The sequence below is a fragment of the Ilyonectria robusta genome, assembly GCF_021365365.1.
Source record: "Ilyonectria robusta strain PMI_751 chromosome Unknown BGZ61scaffold_98, whole genome shotgun sequence".
NCBI lineage: Eukaryota > Fungi > Ascomycota > Sordariomycetes > Hypocreales > Nectriaceae > Ilyonectria > Ilyonectria robusta.
The window spans coordinates 1-19,650 of NW_025764532.1; the positions used below are offsets into that span (position 1 = coordinate 1).

Below are 19,650 nucleotides of genomic sequence, written 5' to 3' on the forward strand. Positions count from 1 at the left end.
CCGTCGAGCGCCGGCGTCGCGCTGCTGATATCACCAGGAAATCCGGGATATTACGGGCTGGGCTGTCCTCTGCGGGGTCATCCGCTCACGCACTAAAAAGCCCCTGCCCGCCTGATATCCTTTTCTAGGTTCTCCGCTATCAGCTCGCCTACGAAAATCCATGAGATCTAATCTCCTCATAATTTGTTGGAGGGAGGACACACACTACCCACCAGAGATGATGTCACACAGGTCTCCCAAGATCCGGTCCCGGACTGTTACAAGACTGTTGCAAGACGGTCAGACCACAGCAACTGACTCAGGGACCTCACAACAGTCCCAATGATGATAAGCCCTATGTATGTACGAAAGAGCTGACATAGACCCTCAATTAGCTACAAATCAAGACCTTTTTATATGTCTTTCCATCTGACTGCGTGATCGATATGCTTCAAACGCAGTGTTGACATTCTGAACCAATTCCGTGAATACCGTCCAACAATCCCCTAGGCGATCTATCTACTTCCTAACCCTAAGCACAATCCACGACGCCAATCGATAGCCAAAGATAATAGAAATCATAATACCCACATCCCTGCCCGTATGTCCCGTCTCATATCCATACTGATCCAGCACCGCCTGGCCATCAATCTTGCACCGGTCTGCCAGGGGAGAGTCGTACATGCACCGACAGCCCTCACCGCAGTCATAGACCCGATCGGAAAACTCATTGATCATCATGCCCTCGAAGACATACTTCTGATAGTCCCAGTAGGAGAAGACGTACTTGTAAAACGGGTTGAGAATCGTGAGCGGGATCATGAACCCGCTGACGGACATCCACAGGCCATTCGCAAAGGCAACGAGCGCCAGCGAAATGACGAAGCTGGGGAACAACGAGGCCACGAATACCACCAGGGACTCAGCAGCCAGCAAATCGAGGAACAACCACATAATCCAAGTGAAGAACGCTTCAGCAGTAGGGTGGAAGTTACACAGCCAGTACGAGATGACGGAGAAGACGACGGCGATAAGGAATAGATACGGCACGCCGATGAGAAAGTTGGAAAGAATGAATTCCGCGGCGCCGTAGAGACCGCTCTGATGCTCTTTGACGTATTGCAGGTGATCTTCCAGGAAAGCTGGGACATACGCGACCGCCATGAAGGACATGAAGGCAGACCCGAAGAAGAGCGCGATGATGAAGGGCTGGATGGACTCCTGGTCGGGGGCAAGGCGAACCCACACTGTTCCCACCAGGATAGCCAGTCCAAGGTACATGGCAAGTCGAATACCATACGCCACAGCGTCGCGGTAACTCTTGATGAAGCTCCGATGCAATAGCGTAAGCGTCAGACTCGGCATGCTGGGTTTCTTATCCATCGCCTCGTTTCCGAACTGGCCGCCCTCCTGCTCAGCAGCCATAATGACGGACGTGGTATCCTTCGCGCGATGGGAGGTTTGCCAGGTACCGTGGAGATCATTGAGACGCTGGGCTGCCGCGGCTTTGTCTTGCTGGAAATCGACGTTAACCAGCTCCAGAAGGAACTCAGCCGGATTAACGTACTGAGGAACCGTATGACCGAATTCCTCGTAATGCGTCGCTACATCGCTCACAGGTCCGACGTAATGCGTCTTCCCTCGAGAAAGCAATAATAACTTATCAAACAAATTAAACGTCGACGTCGAGGGCTGATGGATCGAGCAGATGACTATCAGGTTGTTCCGCCTAGCGACTTGGCGGAGGTAGTTGACGACCTCCCAACTCGCCGCTGAGTCAAGACCGCTGGTGGGCTCGTCGAGGAAGAGAAGTTTCGGGGTAGTGATGAGTTGGCTTGCGATACCTACACGTCGCTTTTGACCGCTAGAGATGCCCTTGCGGATGGGCGTGCCTATGAGGGTGTTGGCTTGGTCGACGAGGCCGAAGGATTCGAGGAGGCCGTTGATACGGAGGAGACGTTCTTGCTTGGAGAGGGAGCTACCGGTAAGCAATCAGCTAGTCTATTCCCTAGAGCATGCGATCCCATTCTGGACTTCTGCAAGAGCCTACCTTGTGCTGGCTAGTCGCGAAGAAAACTCCAGCGTCTCGCGAACAGTTAAAGACCCAATAAGCGCATCCTCCTGCTCAACGAAGCAAGAAATGTCCCGAAACGCCGCTCTCGAAAGCCGGCTTCCATTGATGAGGACCTTTGCTTCGACATTGCTCGTATTGCTGGGTCGTCGAGCTAGGACATTTAATAGCGTTGTCTTTCCACACCCCGAAGGTCCCATGAGAGCGCAAATCTCGCCCGTTTAATCAACCACTGTTAGTTTCTCATGCTGATCCAATGCACGAGGGTAATTGACGAACCAGCTTCCACTATTCCCTCGACATTATCAACAATCGTCTTCGGCTGCTTCGTTTCCCGATCTTTGACTGTTACTGTGACACCGCGCCAGGTGAGATTCTTGACGGTCGTGTTGAGGAGGTGCTTCTCTGCGACGGGGCGCTGTTCTGGATCCATGGTGTAGTTTAGGTTCTCCATGGCGGAGCGCTGTTCAAGACTGGACATAGGGGAAAGGTGAAAATCGTGAGCAAGATGGAGGTCGAAGGGATATAGAAGTGATGCCTCGGGCCAAGCCTCGGCCGCCAAAACAAAGCAATTCAGCTGCTCCAACGGTCAAGTCTGGCTGGGAACTAATCTCGTCGTCGTTAGACCGATTGTTACTGCGCAAATGTGAGTCTCAGAGCTCCTTCTATCCAATTGAGCAGAAAAGATAGATGCTTGAAATGTTAAGTAGGCCTCCCTTTCACGCTCGCTCGCCTCCTCCGGGCATCATGAACGGCAGCCATCATCGTCAGGCGGCAACCCTCAAATCCCTATCACAAGCCCAAAGCCAAATCTTCAATCACTCGCTGACCAAAAGCCCGTCAATGATCTTTGGCACCGCAATGCTGGGTGCCGAGTGGGGTGCAACTTTCAGCCTCTGTCACATGTAGGTCATCGGGGAACATTTTCGGCGGACGCTAGGGCCGTTGAGACCCCGTGATTCGCTCCGGGGATTGGACTGGTTGCCAGCCACTTCTAGGGCTGAGCCGGGACTCCGCCCGATGGTCGGCAGTTTTGGCTGACATATGATATTTGATGACGAAGGGGTTAGCGCTGATGCTCCGTAGGTGCCGGCAATTCGTTTTTTATGCGCCGCCGCAGCTAGGATCCCATATTCTGTAATCACTACGTAGCACCCCAAAAGTGGGTAGATGTGGTAGATGGTCGAGCGACGCTGAACCCGGACATTCGAGCGAAAATTGTATATGACTAAGCAGCCATCTGTCACTGGGAGCCATTAGGTTCACGTGTACCCGTGGATCTAATTTTCGCATGAACGCCGCTGCATCTCTCCCCGGCACTTCAGTTGAGGCTTGGACTCAGTGCACCGCGATGGTGTCTGGGTCTGGGTTTGGTGTGACGGCCGACTGCGAAAGTGGCACTGAAACTGTTCCTCCTCGCGAGAGCAACTCTTCGAACCTCGAGGGACATGCGCGTGAAGCCCTGGTGTGGCCAACGGCATGGCGTCTGCTGCATGTAGGTGGCGCTTTTATAGTCGTATCGACACTCTTAAACGAACTGGGCTCTTTTCTAGTACTCTGTTTCGGAACTTTAGAGTTTGACACCGTGGGTTCAATACGCTGACGAGGCTCTGGAAGTGGTGGTGGACCCGTGTCACGCTTTAAATATCAATGCGGGTGAAAGTGCTCAAGCAAAAGGACTCTGTTTTGCTCGAGCAGAGACTTCAGAGTGTTCAGACAAGGCAACCCGTGGGATAGAGCAAAAGATCCAGTACACGTTGTGGGAGGGGGGGCTTCTCTCTTCAACAACTTCCGCTATTCTTCATCTTTTCTCAGGGCTTTATGTGATACCCAGCCGCGTACTGTGCTATACAACTGTCCCGAAAGTTCGATCAGAACCCGAATTTGCTGTAGCGCTTGATTGGATCTCGAGTCTGAAAGCTGGTTGAGCAATGCGTGCTTCATCGCACTCCAGGCCACGAAGAGATCCAATGTAGATTTGTTCAGATGAGATTTAAGTAGTGCATGTATACCTTCAACTTGAGACGTGGCTGTATTACCGAAATGGGTGTGTTTCTCGACTCATGACTTGACAAGTTTCTCCTTGTATGGTTCCAGCCAGAATGTCTCGACGTATCCCGACCTCGTTGACATAATGCGGCAGGTACTTCTTCTCAAACTCCGAAACGCGTTCCTTAAACGCTTCCTCGTTCGGCGAGCCCATGATGGGGTGCTAAAACTGGTAGAAGTCAGCCCGACCGTTGGTGTCTGTGGCACCGCTTGTTGCTCGGCCGTTGATAGCTAGTTGTTCCTCACGAGAGAAGGCGGGGTGGCATTGACAGAGCACCACTTGTTCGCATACTATGGACAAAGCAGCAAGTAGGAGGAAGGGACGGCATTCGCAACAGCATTCATACAGGCGACGCAACGATCCGCCGCGCTGTTTTGTTCCTATGCTGCCCAAGTATATCATCCTCCGTCTCGCCACTGAGGAATGCAAAAGCTATGCAAAAGGATCGTTGGCAAGAATCGACTCTAATCATGTCGAGGAGCGGCATGCCATGCTTGTTCGTACGTGCAGTCCAGTAATAGTAAGTCTGGGTAAGCCTGAAGGTAAGCTAAAGAATCCGGGTGAGCTAACAAACAGCCGTAATCCGGCCATCTGGACCGAACTGTATTCGGCTCCAAAAGGGTTCCTTGTCTAGCTGATAGGCGAGCGCATGGATGGAGTCATGTCCTTCGCAGACTTTTCGTCACGTAGCTGCGATATAATGGTAGTACGAAAAGTAGATCCACGGGTACCCGTGAACCTAATGGCTTCCGCCTCTTCCTGGCTCTTCGTGTCGGTACTTTATGAGACAGCAAACCAGTACTGAACCGTAACAAGCAAGGGTTATGAGGCCCCGAGTATTAACCCACCCGGCTCTGCGTTCTGTGCTCACCTACCATCTCCATCGCCTCCTCTTCACCCCGTGAGATCACCAATTGGCAATCTTCCACCATGGCTGCGTTCGCCTTGTCACCGCCACCCTCACATCCCTTCGGTCGAGCATGCTACGATTCCACGCACACGCTTCGCCTGTGCGATACTGACTCGCGCCACACGACGCTCTAAAAGTTAAGCTGCGCCATAGTTTACGTGCCCAGTCGTCAGCTTGAGGAGGGGTTCGGGGATCTTACCTATTGAAGGCCCAGTTGACCGATGGAAAGAACTCCATCCCCACTTCTCCATATCACACGCCCCCCCAACATAGCCCAGGCACGTGTCATCCGATGTTGAGCCGCATTGGGCAGCACTTCTGCCATCTGAGTCCGTAACGCCTCTTGTCACTGCCTCTTTCTGGGTCTTTCAATCTCTTACCCCCGTGATGAGGAGTCCCGGAGATCGAGGCGCTTCTTCGTGACTCGTGCCGCCCGCAACGAGACGCCAGACTGCTTTAGGGAGAGCCTAGACCGTGTCCACAGACCGCAGCCTCGATCCCATCATTGTCACCTCCATCTCCTTCGTCTCTTACTGGAGCAGCCCAAATACCCCAGCATATATGCAAACCATCGATAGCAAGAATCATTCGACAAACGCAACGACGTCGCGCTGTATCAAAGATACGCTTTGGCCGGTGCTATTTATTGCTCGTTCACCCACACGCCCATCGACATAAGCCCGTTATTCTCCTCGCCCATCTCGCCCGCTCATTGCTGAGCCATGACGACACGCCGCCTCCGACTCTCTTCCATATAGTAGTGGCTGAGAGACTCCGCTTTACATCCCATAAACAGGCGCAGTCGCCTACTTCCCTTTCCAGTAGTAGTGAGTCCAGGGTGGTGTGCAGAAGGTGTGCTTGGGTCCTTCCCTTGTGCCTGCTTCCGCAGCTCTTGGGATATTTAATCTGCAGCCTCTTTCCCCCCCACTTACCGTTCACTTTCCGTCTGTCGCCGAGTCCGGCTTAGCTTTCAGGAGCTTCAGGTTGCTTTTACTCTTTCATCGTCCCCCCACGCCCGCCCCCGGGCCCAACACCCCCCATATATGCCAACCACCACAAACCTCCAGCCATTATTGCCGGTCGATATCAAGCATATAAAGACAGACAGACGGAAGAGGGCAGACAGAAACGGGAACATCAACAAACAGTTCAGACAGATACCCAACCCATTGTCCCAATCGTGCCCGGGCCGTCCAGAGCCCCGTCGTTGACAACAACGACAAGTACCACTGCCACGACGCCTACCTACTTGAACCCTTCTACTCAACCAGCTACAACCACTTTCACAATGTCAATGTTCATGTCACTACCCGCCTACGCGGAAGCTCCTCCTCGCAGACGCTACTCGGGTACCAGCAGTGCCTCTGCTAACCCTGATGAGGACTGGACCCAGATCTCTGACCTTGCAGAGCGCCGACGGATACAGAATCGCATTGCTCAGCGCAACTACCGTATGTTGTCTCCGCTAACTCCGGGAGCCTGACTTCCACCGGACTTGACTCCCGGAAATTCCTTCCAAGGTGATTCTCAACCAGAACTGACATGGATGCCCGTTTGTAGGCAAGAAGCTCAAGCGACGTCTCGAGGACCTCGAGCGCCGTGCTGGCTCTTCTGATGATGCCGAGTCCGATAAGCAGCCCCAGAAGACCACCAAGTCGAAGCGATCTTCCTCGTCCTCCAAGTCCCAAAAGTCGCAGCCCGCCACCCCGGCCAAGCCTGTCATCTCTCAGGGCCAGTTCATTCCCCCCAGGGAGCCGACTGACGATCTCTTCTTCCCTGGCACCTACGACGACCGGGCCCGGTCCAACAGCCCTTCCCAGTTCACATACTCGACTTACCCGGCTCCCGATGAGATCCTCCTCGCTCCCTACGTCTCCACTCAGCCCTACCTGACCATGACTACCGCTGACGCCTACCCCAACTACCTGAATGCTTCCACCGTGCCCATGATGCTTCCCTCGATGACACATTTTAGCGACGTCATCAAGCGGGAGTCGTACCCCAGCGATGACGGGCTGTCCCCTTACATGACTTACGGCTACATGCCGCCCATGGACTTCAACGCTCCCAGCCCCTACGACCAGTCCAACCCTCATGTGAGTAGCGCCAGTCAAACGCCCTGCGGGGTAACTCGAGATTCACGTTGCCGATAGGGTTCGCAGACTCCTTCACTCTCGCACTCTTGGGACCACTCGGCCAACTACTCAGAGGCCGGATAGGAATATCCCACCATGCGTCTGCCAATGCCCGGTTCGTCCAGGCTGTTTCAGGCTTTCAGCCTCAATAGGGCGAAAGACTACGCCCACATTCTCACACGTCTGAGCAAAGACGATTATTATTCATCGTCTTCTCCGGGTGATGGGGACGGTCCAACACACTCTATAAGAAACAGCCACCCAGACGCAATTGGGCAACCACAAGCTACTTTGCAACTGGTTTAGACGTTAGGATCAGCCCTGCGAGGCATAGCATGGCGGGTTTGATTTCTGGACCGTTTTACTCTCCACTTTCTTCTTGGATACCCTGGCCACAAGCCTGAGGCATCATTCAGACGTTTTCTCTCGTCTGCTTTCGTTTTATCCACCAACCGTCGAAGGGCTCGACTTCGTTGGGTGTTGTGACGGCTGCAAGATGCGCAAACTTTTTTTTATGTGGAATCGTGAGGGAAAGGGAGATATATAGGGTGTATAAGGGAATATATAGGAATGTATGTATGTACATTTCGATATGAGTGGACGGGAATTGGAACAGCGTCAAGCAGGCATCGAGGCGATGGCAATGACGGCTCCAAGGTCCAGGGTGGCGACCCTGGTTTTATGTTGAAGAGATATCTCCGAGCCATCGACACAAATTAGATGATGAAATGCGCAATACACTGCGAATCACGAGCTGCTCTGGGTCTCAAGTTATTATGATTGTCCGATTGTGAAATTGTGAGCTGATAAGTCGGGGCTCAAAGGGCCTAGGACTTGAACCCTGGTGAGGCCGGCTGAGAGCCCTACCTGAACTCAAATGCACCGGATAAGTCAATAGACTTGACTGAGCATAATAATAGATAACAGAAACAATCTGCCTTTTTCTCCTCATCCTGACGGAGCCGAAACCCCTCGTGGGCGACTTTGTAGATAGCGCACGCCGAGAGCTGAACTTGGCTTGAACGGGCTGCAGCATATCGCCCAACTCAACCCAGCCGGGCCTTGACACGGCACACAAGGCCCGGCTAGAACGCGGGTTATCTTGCCGACAAAAAACTTACGACGTGAATCGGCAATGAGACCGAGATTGACTGGGAAACGAGACTGGACAATGTCCTAGAATATCACGCGCGCAGACGTCTCTCTCTCTCGCTCTTTTTTTTATTTTTTTATTTTAATTATTCCCCCTTCTTTTTTATACTCGCTTCCGTAATCCTTTTCCTTTCTCTTGACATTTGTATTGCATGGACGACCCAATTGCTATGTCCTACTTCAGCCTCTTTCCTGTACGTCTTACCCTTCCACCCTTGGTCTGGCCAATCAGACGCACCGCCTCTCAACCTAACCTACGCAGCAACCCTAAAAAGTATCGTTTCACTTGACTAGAATCCGACGGCGACCCTAATAGGGGTCGCTTATGTGGACGACAAAAATAAAAACATGTAATTTGAGTCAAAAACCTCTGCGCATAAGGAGTAGGGCTGCTTAAGTTCCTAGAGCACCTGGACACACATAGCGAAGCAGATAGGAAGGGCTCAGGGACCATCAGGGCAGAAAAATCGATGGTGTATAGATACAGCTTTTCCAAGATGTCTTCTATCGCCTCACTGAGCAAGAGACAATCCGTCGGGTGCTTGAAGGCCTGTTTACGACGTATTCGGGCTTGTATACATGGCGACTAGAGCTCTTGTGCTGAGCAACAGACTCTTTAGCTCGAAAGGAGAGAAGGGTCTTGCCCTGGACGGCCACGCAAGTATTCCTGGTCCGGTAACCTACATTGGGACACTTGCGACAATGGGCGTCGGCATCCAACACGACACGCAGGGCTCAACAGGATACACTTGGGAAGACCAGCGGGTACGTGCAGTCGGGTATCGAAAAGTGGTTAAACCGTGAATCTTGTCACATTTTAATGAGCTCAAGGTTGGCAAGAAGCAGTTCACAAATAAGAACGCGGTATACCGGGACGAAGAGGATAGCTAGGACTCTGATTCCTCCGCACAGGAAGGCAATTTTGATGATATTCAGTTCTTTAGCTTGGATGATTGGAGGACAGGGGACGTAGATGGTTTTATAGGCCTGCCTGATAGCATAGCGGCCACGTACTATACATACAGCGTTGTTTTAGCAAGATCCAACGTTGATCCCTTTCGGTAGACAACATAGGTACACCGCAATACGCGAGTCAACATCCAACCACATACTATAGGAATTGAATGACGTAATTTCAGGGGGGTGCCCTACTGAACCTCAAACGCTGGACCTGAGTGGTTAATCACAGCCGGTGTTCTAGCGACGTCAAGACGCGGCGGACCCATGCAAATACCCTTAGAACCCCGGGGTCCGCTCCGGAGTGGAATCAAACTCTACATCATACCAAGAGATCTCAGTTCGCAAGGTTCAGCTAAGCTGCGGGCTCAAGCTGGAAGGGACGGATAATACGAGCCCACCGACGCTGCAGTTTCATTGCGGTCTCTTCCTATTCCCGGCAACGTAGCGTGAGGAACTTACGTTCTTTATGAAGCAGATAAGTCATGCAGTCTTCTTTGAATCGTTAACCAGCCAAGGCGTTCCTGGATCGGACTTTTAGATGACTGCATGTATCGTCGGGGTTTGAACGTCGCAGGTAATCAACAAACTGCACTTCTGGGGAGAATAGCACTGCGGCAATTTGATCCACTTCTAGTGGAGGTTATCACCTAGCTAAAAATTCCCTGTAACCAGCCCAACACATCCTGACCAAACTCAACCGGCTTCTCGAGGAGTGCCCAATGCGCCCCTTCCCTTGTCACACTCTTGACATTCGGCAGCAACCCTGCATCAACGCTCAGCTGTAGTGCGGCGGGCCTGCACACAAAATCCTGCTCTCCGCCCCAGTAGAAAACGGGCAATTTGACCGTCTTTGCCTCCTCATCCACCAGTTTATCTGCCTCATTCTGTACAGCGAACGTTAACGCTTTGTACCAACCACTCGGCACGTCAAAACCACCATTTTTGCTAAATCGGTCCATGACATCTGCCTTGTGATCGGGCGTCGCGTACGGAAGGGTCGGCTGCATGCGGCCCTCAGTGACAAACTTGCGCATCCCGCCGGGGCTGGTCGAATTCTCGAGCCAGGTGTGGGGGTCCCCAAATGCCACGCTATATACGGACTCGAGGTTCTGGTTCATAATATCCGCGGCATCTTGGCGGTAAAGAAGTGCCAGTACTCGTAGATACCGAACCCGTACACCTCTTTGGTCACCTTGTTCACCGCGTCAAGGTCGAAATGCCCGGTTGGAGGGATGTAGGCGAGGTTCACCATGATCACCCCGGATACACGCGAAGGGTACAAGTTATACAGTCGCTGGCACATGGCCCCAGTCGTGGCCGACGGAGATGACGGTGGCTAGCTTCTCAGCGTCGAGAATTTCGACAGCATCGGCCGTCATATGCTGCCACGCATATGAGCTGAGGTCGGTGGGCTTGGAGGTCCCACCGTAGCCAAGGCAGTCTAGGGCGACGATGCCATAGCCAAGCGGGAGGAGGTAGTCGTTGATGAGACCGGCCCAGAGCCGCGCCGTGTCGGGCCAGCCGTGGAAGAGGATGAGAGTTGGCTTGGAGTCCTGGGCGGGGGAGGTGTAGTAGGTGTAGCTGAAGCCGCGGGAGACCTGGAGGGTCTTTCTGGTGAGCTTTGAGAGGTCCATGGTCGTCAATTTGGACGAAGTGCATAGGAAAGCAAAGTTTGCTAACAGAATTTGTATATTACGAAGGGCGAGCAGTCCGCCGTACATATAGCAGGCTCTGCCTTACCCCTGGTTGATCCTAACGGCTAAGACTGTGTGCAACATCGACACAGGAGAAACCGGAAAGATACAGATTAATCGGAGAATGGACTAAAGGAGTGGGCGTAGATGGTGGCGAGACGGCGCTTTGAACTCTACTGTATAAACACCACTCCGTTTTACGTCGCAACACAACGGACTGGCATGTGCATGCTACCTTGTCCCTCAGATTTCGTTTGTGTTGCGATGGAAAACAACATTGTTGTCCGCCGCCGGAGCGGCAACTAGAGGGCTCGAGGCAGCCATGGCGTTGAAGCGCCTCAGGGGCTTGTCCCCTTCGGTGGCCTAACGGCGACGGTAGCACCCGGAGCAGACTACGCCTCCAACGTCTGGATGCATGCATGCGTGGCGCTCCTGGTCAAGTGCATCAACAGGGTCGAAAGATTGAAGCATCAGCGATTACCGGAGCATTTCGCTTTCTGTCGTAGCCGAAGCAGAAGCCTGCATATCGTCAGCACCGGAAAGGTTCGCCAAGGGGGCAACAAAGCCTTAGATAGACCTCCAGGCTCTACTATCTTACATCTCCTCTAATGCTCGAGCCGGGACGTCAATTTATCAAGCTGAACTGCAGGCTAGGTCCGCTCAGCAACTTGTTAGCCTATCTTGATATGTGCGGACAGTTTCGGCGTGAAATCAGTAGCATCGTAGAGTTTCTGCGCAACACCACACCCCGTCTCAGGGATAGATGATCAGATCCCCATTGCTGCAAGGAGGTCAACTACGAGACTACCATAGATATCGCCTTACAACTTGTGGTATAGAAGTAAGACCAAGAACACAAGGCAAGCTTCTTTGTGAGGTCGTTAAAGTGATCTCAGCTGAACCCTTGGCCGTCATTATGGGCTAGCTCCGTTGCTATACGGACGGCCTCGATCATTACTATTGTCTGCCCCTTGGGTGAGCCGATAGTGCAGCCTTGGCCCCGTACTTCGCCATGCGAGGCGAAATACGTAGCATGTCAATCTTATGTGGTAACATTGGGGGTCAGGGTTAGGCCCCAAGGTGCTGTACATAGGTACCAATTTTTTCGTGCAGAGGGTCAGAAAGGAAGGAAACTGGTCTTTCCTATGGAGGGGCCATGACATGTGAAACACCCAGGCTGAGACTCTGGTGAATTACATAGTGTTGCATCTAGCAGATGGAAATGATCATATGTGTGAAAAGTTCTTGATTTCTTCCTATCTAATGAGGGTCTTTGGGTCAGTCTTATAGACGAAGAAAATGATGATGACCTCGGATGACCTCGGACAGCCGAGACGCTCCGGATGCTTCGGGGTCTTTGGCTTTATCTAGCTATTGACCTGACTGAAGGAAAAACTAGGCCGATGACGAGGCAGGTGGCGATGGACGCCTATGATGATATAAGGAAAGCTTCACTGTTGCAATAGCCGTAGAAATCCGATATCCCGATATGTGACACATAGAGTAGTGAAAGGCTCCAAGGATGTGGGGTCCTGGCGTCCCCAAACAAACGGATGGCCGGAGCAACACCGATGCTATCACGCGAACGGAGATACTTACATTCTCGATCTCTTCGCCGCTTTTGAGGTCCGCCGGCGTGCATATGCCCTCATAGTCCTGATAGAACGCGGCAACATACACAAGCCAATTGAGTCTCCATAACGCACATTTGCTCCACGCTCCCGTGGAATGATGCAATGCGTGTCTTCTCTTTAGAAAGACTTTGTCTGCCTCTTAGCACATGTCCCCCGCCAGGACTATAGTGGAGCATTATTTTTTGAGCCAATCGTTCTCCTCACCGCCGCTGCTGATGTCAAGAGAGCCACATTCGGCGAGTTGCGTTGGCGGAGTAAACCTTAAGTCAATAAAATAAGGGATCGTAACGAGCATGTGCGTGTGCCCGCTGAACCATTCATACCTGCAATCGAGCTCAGAGAAGCCATAAATCGGTTAGTTGGGGTGAGAGGTTTGTTATAAACCACGTCCATCTTCACATGATCAAAGTAGCGCTGTCGGGGAGGCTCAAGGGGCCGGCGATCGACAGGGAGGCACGGCAAATATTTTCCGTCGGGTGATGAGATCCCCGAGTGTTGCCGCGAATCACAGAACAGCCGCACCAGCCTCCATGCCTGCGGATGCCTTGCCTATTCCGAGAGCCATATCCCACTGACCCCGGATTCCCCAAATTGAAGGTGCAGCAAAACGTCAACGTTCAGTCAGCGGCTTGGTGCGCAATCCACTATATTTGCCCAACTACAGCATGCGTAGACACTCGAAACTCAAAATCCCGTTGGCGCAGGTGAAGTTGGGTAGAAAGACGGGATCGAATGGATCCGCGGAGCCGTGAGCGATGATGCTTCGCTTGCTTGCATGGACCACCTTCTGCATGATCCAGCTGGCAAGGGCCATTAGGTGTTGTAGCGGGGAGGCGACCATCAACTCTATCGCAGGATGATATTATACCTGGGAAACAGCCCTTCTCCCCGTTTGGCATTCTTTTCTCTGGAACCTAAGAAGTCCCAGCAGTAATTTCCCGGAGACAGCTCCAAAATCCTGCTTCTATCGTTGTCCTGCATAGAGTATTCTAAGACAATATGGCTGCTTCCAATCTGACATATGACTTTATTGTTTGTGGGTAAGTCTCCCATTGGCTCCCTGACTGTGATCGACAGTCCGAATTTCCGTCCTTCTCGGTTTCTAACCAGCTTATTTTGACAGTGGCGGCACCTCCGGCTGCGTAGTTGCAGCGCGGCTTGCCGAAGATGCCGCCACTAAGGTTCTCCTCATTGAGGCTGGCCGGCACAATGAGAACCTCGAAAACGTCCACATGGTTGGAGGGTAAGCTGGCGTATTGCCCAAGATACCCAGTGCAATCACCTTCTTTCTAACTTTATTTTCCTGACTAGCTGGTCCCAGAACTTTGACAAGGAGACGGACTGGAATATCATCTCTGTGAAGGGTGCTGGTGTCAATGACCGCCAGATCAAACTGAGCAGAGGCAAGTTCCTCGGTGGCTGCTCGGGATGCAACGGTACGCTGTGCGTCCGTGGTGTTAGACAGGATTTCGATGATTGGGATCTTGAAGGCTGGCGTGGTGATGAGTTTTTCAAGTACATGTCCAAGGTATGCCTCCCACCACCAACTGCCCGGCACTCGAATCTCCACATAGCTGCTCCCCGCACATTGCTTTTGATACCGTTGTTTCCTTTTCATTGTTTGGAATAACTAACTTGTCAAAACCCTAGGCAGAGACCTTCCACGGCAAGGACTGGTTTGAGGCCGACAAGGAGTCTCACGGCTACGATGGCCACCTCCACACTGAGCTTCATGACCTTGCTCCCATCTCCGATATGATTAAGCAGTCCATGATCTCCAAGGGCCTTCCTCTAGATCATGATATGTTTACCCATGGACGAAACCCTCATGGTTGCGGCTATGCTACGAGGACTGTGTATAAGGGTCTCCGCACCACTGGTGCCGACTTCGTGACCATCCCTAAGCATAAGGGCAATCTGGAGCTTCTTGTTGAGAATCATGTCGATAAGGTTATTATTGAGAAGGATGAGAATGGCGAGCTCAAGGCCACTGGCGTTAGGGCTGTTAAAGCTGATGGTAGTGTTGTCGAGCTCAAGGCTCGCAAGGAGGTTATTGTTAGCGGTGGGGCATACTGCAGCCCTAACATCCTGAATCGCTCCGGCATTGGCGCGAAGGACGAGCTTGAGAAGCATGGTATCACTATGCTTGTGGATCTTCCTGGCGTGGGAAAGAACCTCCAGGATCACTTGGTATGTCTTTGTCTATAGACCACATTCTAAAACTCCGCTGACTTCTACTTACTACAGATCGTCTTCATGTTCTACGAGACTGAGATTCCCGGTCTCACCAATGACCACCTTGTGTACCACGGTGATGCCCTCGCCAAGTCGTATGCCCTCTGGAAGGAGCAGAAGGCTGGCTTCCTGTCCACTTTCCCCTTTGGCGTCTTAGCCTTCGTTCGCCTGGACCAGCGTCTTACCGATTCAAAGGTCTGGAACGAGGCTCCCCGGAAAGAGGGCCGCGACCCCATGGGTCTTGCCCCAAGCCAGCCCAACATCGAGCTCTTCAACACCGAGTGCTACGGTGGACCGAAAGATTTCGACAAGTTCCCCATCGACGGCAAGCATGCCTTCGGCATCATCGCCGAGCTGTTTTCCCCTAAGTCCCGTGGAACCGTTACACTCCGAAATGCAGACGCGACGGCCATCCCCGTTGTGGACTGCAACTACCTCTCCGACCTGCTGGATGTGGAGGTGCTTGCCGAGGCTTGTCGCTTCGCCAACGAAATCATCACTGAGGGTGCTGGTACCAAGGATGTCATCAAGGGCTCCTGGCCCTCGGACCTTACCCACCACACCTACAAGACCAGGGAGGACTGGATCCCTTACGTTAAGGAGAATGCGACGACTTGTAAGTGACTTCGCCTCACCTAAAAATGCATTATTCGCAATCTTCACTGGATTCAATGCTGACTTTACAAGGCTACCATGCTTCCGGTACTTGCGCTATGGGCAAGGCCTTGGACCCCAATGCCGTCGTCAACGAGAAGCTCGTCGTCAAGGGTGTCAAGGGCCTCCGAGTTGCGGACTGCAGTATCATGCCCAAGGTGAACAACGGCCACACCCAGATGCCGGCGTATGGAATCGGCGAAAAGGCCGCCGATCTTATCAAGGCCGCGTGGGCGTAAGAAACGTAATGAATTTTGATTGCGTCATGATAACCAAATTTACCACTGTCAAATATTGGCATTGGCCTGGAAGTTATTATTGTATTAAAGGGCAAAATACATGGAATTGAGCAAACAAACCCACCTTTTTATGTAGTGACTACGACGAAGGAGGTTGCATTGACCATGCGTTGAACAAGTCTTCTCAAAGGACGGGGGTTGATGTTTGGTGTCGCTCCTTTCTAGATTTGATCTACCCGTTTTCGCGCACCCATGACGAGCAACGATATGATATGCCTCAGACCGTAAAATCAGCCTAAATTCGACCAATGTGAACGCTAGGATCAACCACGCTAATATTAAGGAGGCGACTCAATTCGGAGTACAAGTCTGTTTCCCGTGGCGATAGTCCTCAAAACTTAGAGATACTGTCACAACTGGACGTATCCAAGGTATATTGACAAAATTCTCCGCCCATGTACAGCACAGATCTGGTTAGTAGATGTGTGCATTATTCTGGCAGCCATCGTTGTCCTGTTCCCCAGTTTGCCAAGCTCGTTTCACCCATCTGGCCCAGTCCTCTTTTAGAGTTGTTAGATTATCACAAGCACTGAAGCTACGAATTGCCGAAAGCAGAGGTCCGATACGCCCTTAGATGGGTTGGAGCGATTGCTGCTGTGTTGGTGAACCCGCGGTACAACCTAATTGCTGGGTTCAGTTGGTCGTTTGACTGGGACATGGGTCGATGGAGCTTGTATTCGCCTTGGTATTGAACGCTTGTCGCACCTCGGATGGAAGTACCCTGAGCAGGGACATAATGTGGCTATTTCTTTTGAGCCTCGGGCGCATTAAGCATTAAGTGGCTCGATACACACGTGGCTCGGTGGGAGTGGGACTAGTTCTAGGCTCACACCAGATTAGAAAAGCGACCAGCCGAAAGTCTCGAACAAACCCCGCCTGGGGATATCCGAAGCAAGAGACCATTGGAGGGTCTCGATCACCCTCTAGCCTAGGATATTCGAACCAAGGGCTAACCGAGCGCGTCGAATACCACCTGAGCGTCGAGTGCTCGACCGCGAAGGTCCATCCGAGAGCTTCGAGCAGACCCTAGCCTAGAATACTCGAAGCAAGGGTCCATTCGAGAATCTCGAATAGAGCCTGCCTTGGACCACTCGAAGCAAATACCCGCACATAATTATGCAAGCGCATGGGAACACCCCAAAAGCTCCTGTTCTACCTAAGTATAGCTCATAATGCCACAATAAAACTCTATCAAATTTTCACGGTATTACTTCATTCACGCTGTTGGGTCTAAGGCAGAGTCAAGTCACATGTCTTCTGCTTCACAGACAACGGCAGAAGCCGAAACTGTGGCGCCCTCGAAACTTTCACACACATAGCACATGTGCCATCGTCAATAACAGCAGCCCACGTCATCTTGACGCACTTCAAGTCAGGCTGGGCTGTTGGTTGAATCTTTCCCGCTGGTGCTCGGACGTTGTTCATACCACAGCGCCATCCCCCCGCATCTTCGGAACCCGGGACAGACAAGACTGCTCGTGTTTTGTTGGTGGGAGAGAGGGCGAGTATATAGTTCAAGTGTCCGACTGAAAGTGAATGAGGCCAATTCACACCCCCGCGAACTCACTATCGGATTCGCTTCTCTCTTCCCATTATGACTCCCGCAGTGATTGACGGCTCTAAGACTGCCGAAAGTCCAAGTTTGGACTTTACAGGCGGTTTTGCTCAAATCATTGACGGCAAACTCTCCACAACAAAGGAAACCCGTCACGGCGTCAATCCTGCCAATTTGCAGCCAAAAGAAGAGGTTCCTGTCGCTACCCAGGATGACCTTGATCGTGCCGTTGATGCGGCCCAGAAGGCTTTCAGAACTTGGTCAAAAGTCTCATACGAAGACCGCCGTGGCGCTGTTCTTGCTTTTGCGGACGCCGTGGAGCAAGTCAAGACGGATTTCAGAGACCTCCTCGTATCCGAGCAGGGGAAGCCTGCAAGTCTCCCCGTCCTTTTCCCTAACCGATCCAATTTTACTAAGTCTCGCTGTTCAGATCCCTCAAGCCCATGCGGAAACCGATGCTGCCATCGCATGGATTCGAGGGCTAGCGCATATCGAGCTTCCCGAAGATGTAATCGAAGACGACGACAAGCGGACTGTCATCACACGCTACATCCCGATTGGCGTTGTTGGTGCTATTATTCCGTGGAACTTCCCACTTCTATTAGCGGCCAGCAAGATCGCCCCGGCGTTGCTGACTGGGAATGTGGTCATCATCAAACCTTCGTCGGTTTCCCCCAAACTCTGAATGCCGGCATGACGTACTGATTGAGCGGCAGTCCATTTACTCCCTATTGCGGACTCAAACTCGTCGAGTTGGCCCAGCGGTTCTTCCCGGCCGGAGTCGTGCAGTCCTTGAGCGGAGATGACAGGCTTGGTCCGTGGTTGACAAGTCACCCGGGCATCGACAAGATCAGCTTCACAGGATCTACGACAACGGGTAAGCTGGTTCTTCAGAGCGCGGCAAAAACTCTGAAGCGAGTTACCCTTGAGCTGTTCGTTCTAATAAGCTCTTTTGCGCTGTTCAGTTATACTAACTGTGACTAGGGGCGGCAACGACCCTGCTATTATCTTCCCCGATGTTGACGTGGATAATGTTGCAGAGAAAGTCGCCTTCTTTGCCTTCCTTAACTCGGGCCAGGTACGAAGAAGCCCTTGACTGCTGAATACCTCATGCAAGACTTCTGGCTCACATCTGTCCACGCTAGATCTGCATTAACCTGAAACGCATCTATGTCCATGAGTCTATTTACGAACAGTTCAGAGATGCCGTGGTCAAGCACGTCAAAAACTATACTCTAGGGGATGGATCGCAAGAAGGGATCAGCCATGGACCCCTGCAGAATTCTATGCAGTACGAAAGAGTCAAGACGTTTTTCGAAGACATCGAAAAACAGGGCTGGAAGGTTGCTACAGGCGGCAAGATTGATCCCTCTCCGGGATACTTCATCACTCCAACGGTCATTGACAGGCCACCGGAGAATTCTCGCATTGTCGTTGAGGAGCCTTTTGGTAAGGAACTGTTCAATTGTTCGCTGGAGCGTAGCTAACGATTAAATCACTAGGTCCAATTGTCCCCCTTCTGTCCTGGAAGGATGAAGAAGATGTCATTGCTCGAGCCAACGATTCTTTGATGGGACTGGGTGCTTCTGTATGGTGTAACGACCTCAAGAAGGCGGAGAAGGTTGCGAGGGAGATCCAGGCTGGAAGCGTGTGGATCAATACCCACTTCGATCTTTCTCCCATGGCACCTTTCGGCGGGCACAAGGAGAGTGGCGTGGGAGTCGAATGGGGCACGAATGGTTTGAAGGGGTTATGCAATGTGCAGACTCTCTTTCTTAACAAACACGTTGTTGCTTAAGGCTCTGGAGGATAGGACGGGCCACAAATGAGTTATTGGATTCGTCATGGGCTCCAGTCCTCTTGGAAGCCATTTGGTCTGTTTGAGGTTGAGTTCTGTTTTAAGGCTGAGTTTAGTAGTGCTGCTTCTTATCGCGCATTTCTATTAAAGTCCATTGGGATTTACTCTCCCATATCATAGTTCTTCATGTATGTGTGCAAGCTTTATAACAACTCGATAGGTGATCACTCAACCCGATCCAGAAGAACACAGCAATTTAAACACATTTGAGGCATCAAAGCAACCTAATCCAACAGTAACATCACCACCATATAATAATAGGCACTATCAACACCTTCTTCATGCCTAAACCAACCTTACACAATACGAGCATCGTATCTCTTGAATCAGATCGACAAGGTGGCCTGCCATCTCCCTCCTTTGTAAGCTGCCTTATCGTTCATAGGGTAAAAATCTGTAACAAAGCACTTAAACCTAGGCAAACAGATAATAAAGGCTTTATCTCAATGAAAGCTGGGTTCCCG

General features: G+C 51.8%; 5 protein-coding genes across 5 annotated transcripts; 3 read left to right on the plus strand and 2 right to left on the minus strand.

Annotated features, from left to right (window-relative positions):
* Nucleotides 1-459: 459 nt before the first annotated feature.
* On the minus strand, nucleotides 460-2,451 carry BGZ61DRAFT_242645 (P-loop containing nucleoside triphosphate hydrolase protein). Its single transcript, XM_046238363.1, has 2 exons — nucleotides 2,030-2,451; nucleotides 460-1,957 (listed from the first exon to the last, which is right to left on the minus strand). Exons 1-2 carry the CDS (start codon nucleotides 2,248-2,250, stop codon nucleotides 499-501), a joined length of 1,680 nt encoding a protein of 559 aa, XP_046093385.1. The 5' UTR covers nucleotides 2,251-2,451; the 3' UTR covers nucleotides 460-498.
* A 3,847-nt stretch (nucleotides 2,452-6,298) lies between these two features.
* BGZ61DRAFT_542188 (uncharacterized protein) lies at nucleotides 6,299-7,229 on the plus strand (the record flags this gene model as incomplete). The annotated part of the gene is made up of 3 exons (XM_046255151.1): nucleotides 6,299-6,461; nucleotides 6,571-7,106; nucleotides 7,164-7,229. The coding sequence occupies 3 exons, from the start codon at nucleotides 6,299-6,301 to the stop codon at nucleotides 7,227-7,229; spliced, it is 765 nt and encodes a 254-aa protein (XP_046093386.1).
* A 2,675-nt stretch (nucleotides 7,230-9,904) lies between these two features.
* Nucleotides 9,905-10,891, minus strand: BGZ61DRAFT_501060 (Alpha/Beta hydrolase protein; the record flags this gene model as incomplete). Its single annotated transcript, XM_046251649.1, has 3 exons — nucleotides 9,905-10,389; nucleotides 10,425-10,551; nucleotides 10,589-10,891. 3 exons carry the CDS (start codon nucleotides 10,889-10,891, stop codon nucleotides 9,905-9,907), a joined length of 915 nt encoding a protein of 304 aa, XP_046093387.1.
* A 2,693-nt stretch (nucleotides 10,892-13,584) lies between these two features.
* Nucleotides 13,585-15,713, plus strand: BGZ61DRAFT_375758 (GMC oxidoreductase; the record flags this gene model as incomplete). Its single annotated transcript, XM_046242443.1, has 6 exons — nucleotides 13,585-13,625; nucleotides 13,709-13,828; nucleotides 13,897-14,113; nucleotides 14,236-14,775; nucleotides 14,833-15,436; nucleotides 15,508-15,713. 6 exons carry the CDS (start codon nucleotides 13,585-13,587, stop codon nucleotides 15,711-15,713), a joined length of 1,728 nt encoding a protein of 575 aa, XP_046093388.1.
* A 1,654-nt stretch (nucleotides 15,714-17,367) lies between these two features.
* Nucleotides 17,368-19,126, plus strand: BGZ61DRAFT_375768 (aldehyde dehydrogenase domain-containing protein; the record flags this gene model as incomplete). Its single annotated transcript, XM_046242444.1, has 6 exons — nucleotides 17,368-17,712; nucleotides 17,759-17,991; nucleotides 18,045-18,260; nucleotides 18,313-18,406; nucleotides 18,474-18,777; nucleotides 18,831-19,126. The coding sequence occupies 6 exons, from the start codon at nucleotides 17,368-17,370 to the stop codon at nucleotides 19,124-19,126; spliced, it is 1,488 nt and encodes a 495-aa protein (XP_046093389.1).
* Nucleotides 19,127-19,650: the final 524 nt, after the last annotated feature.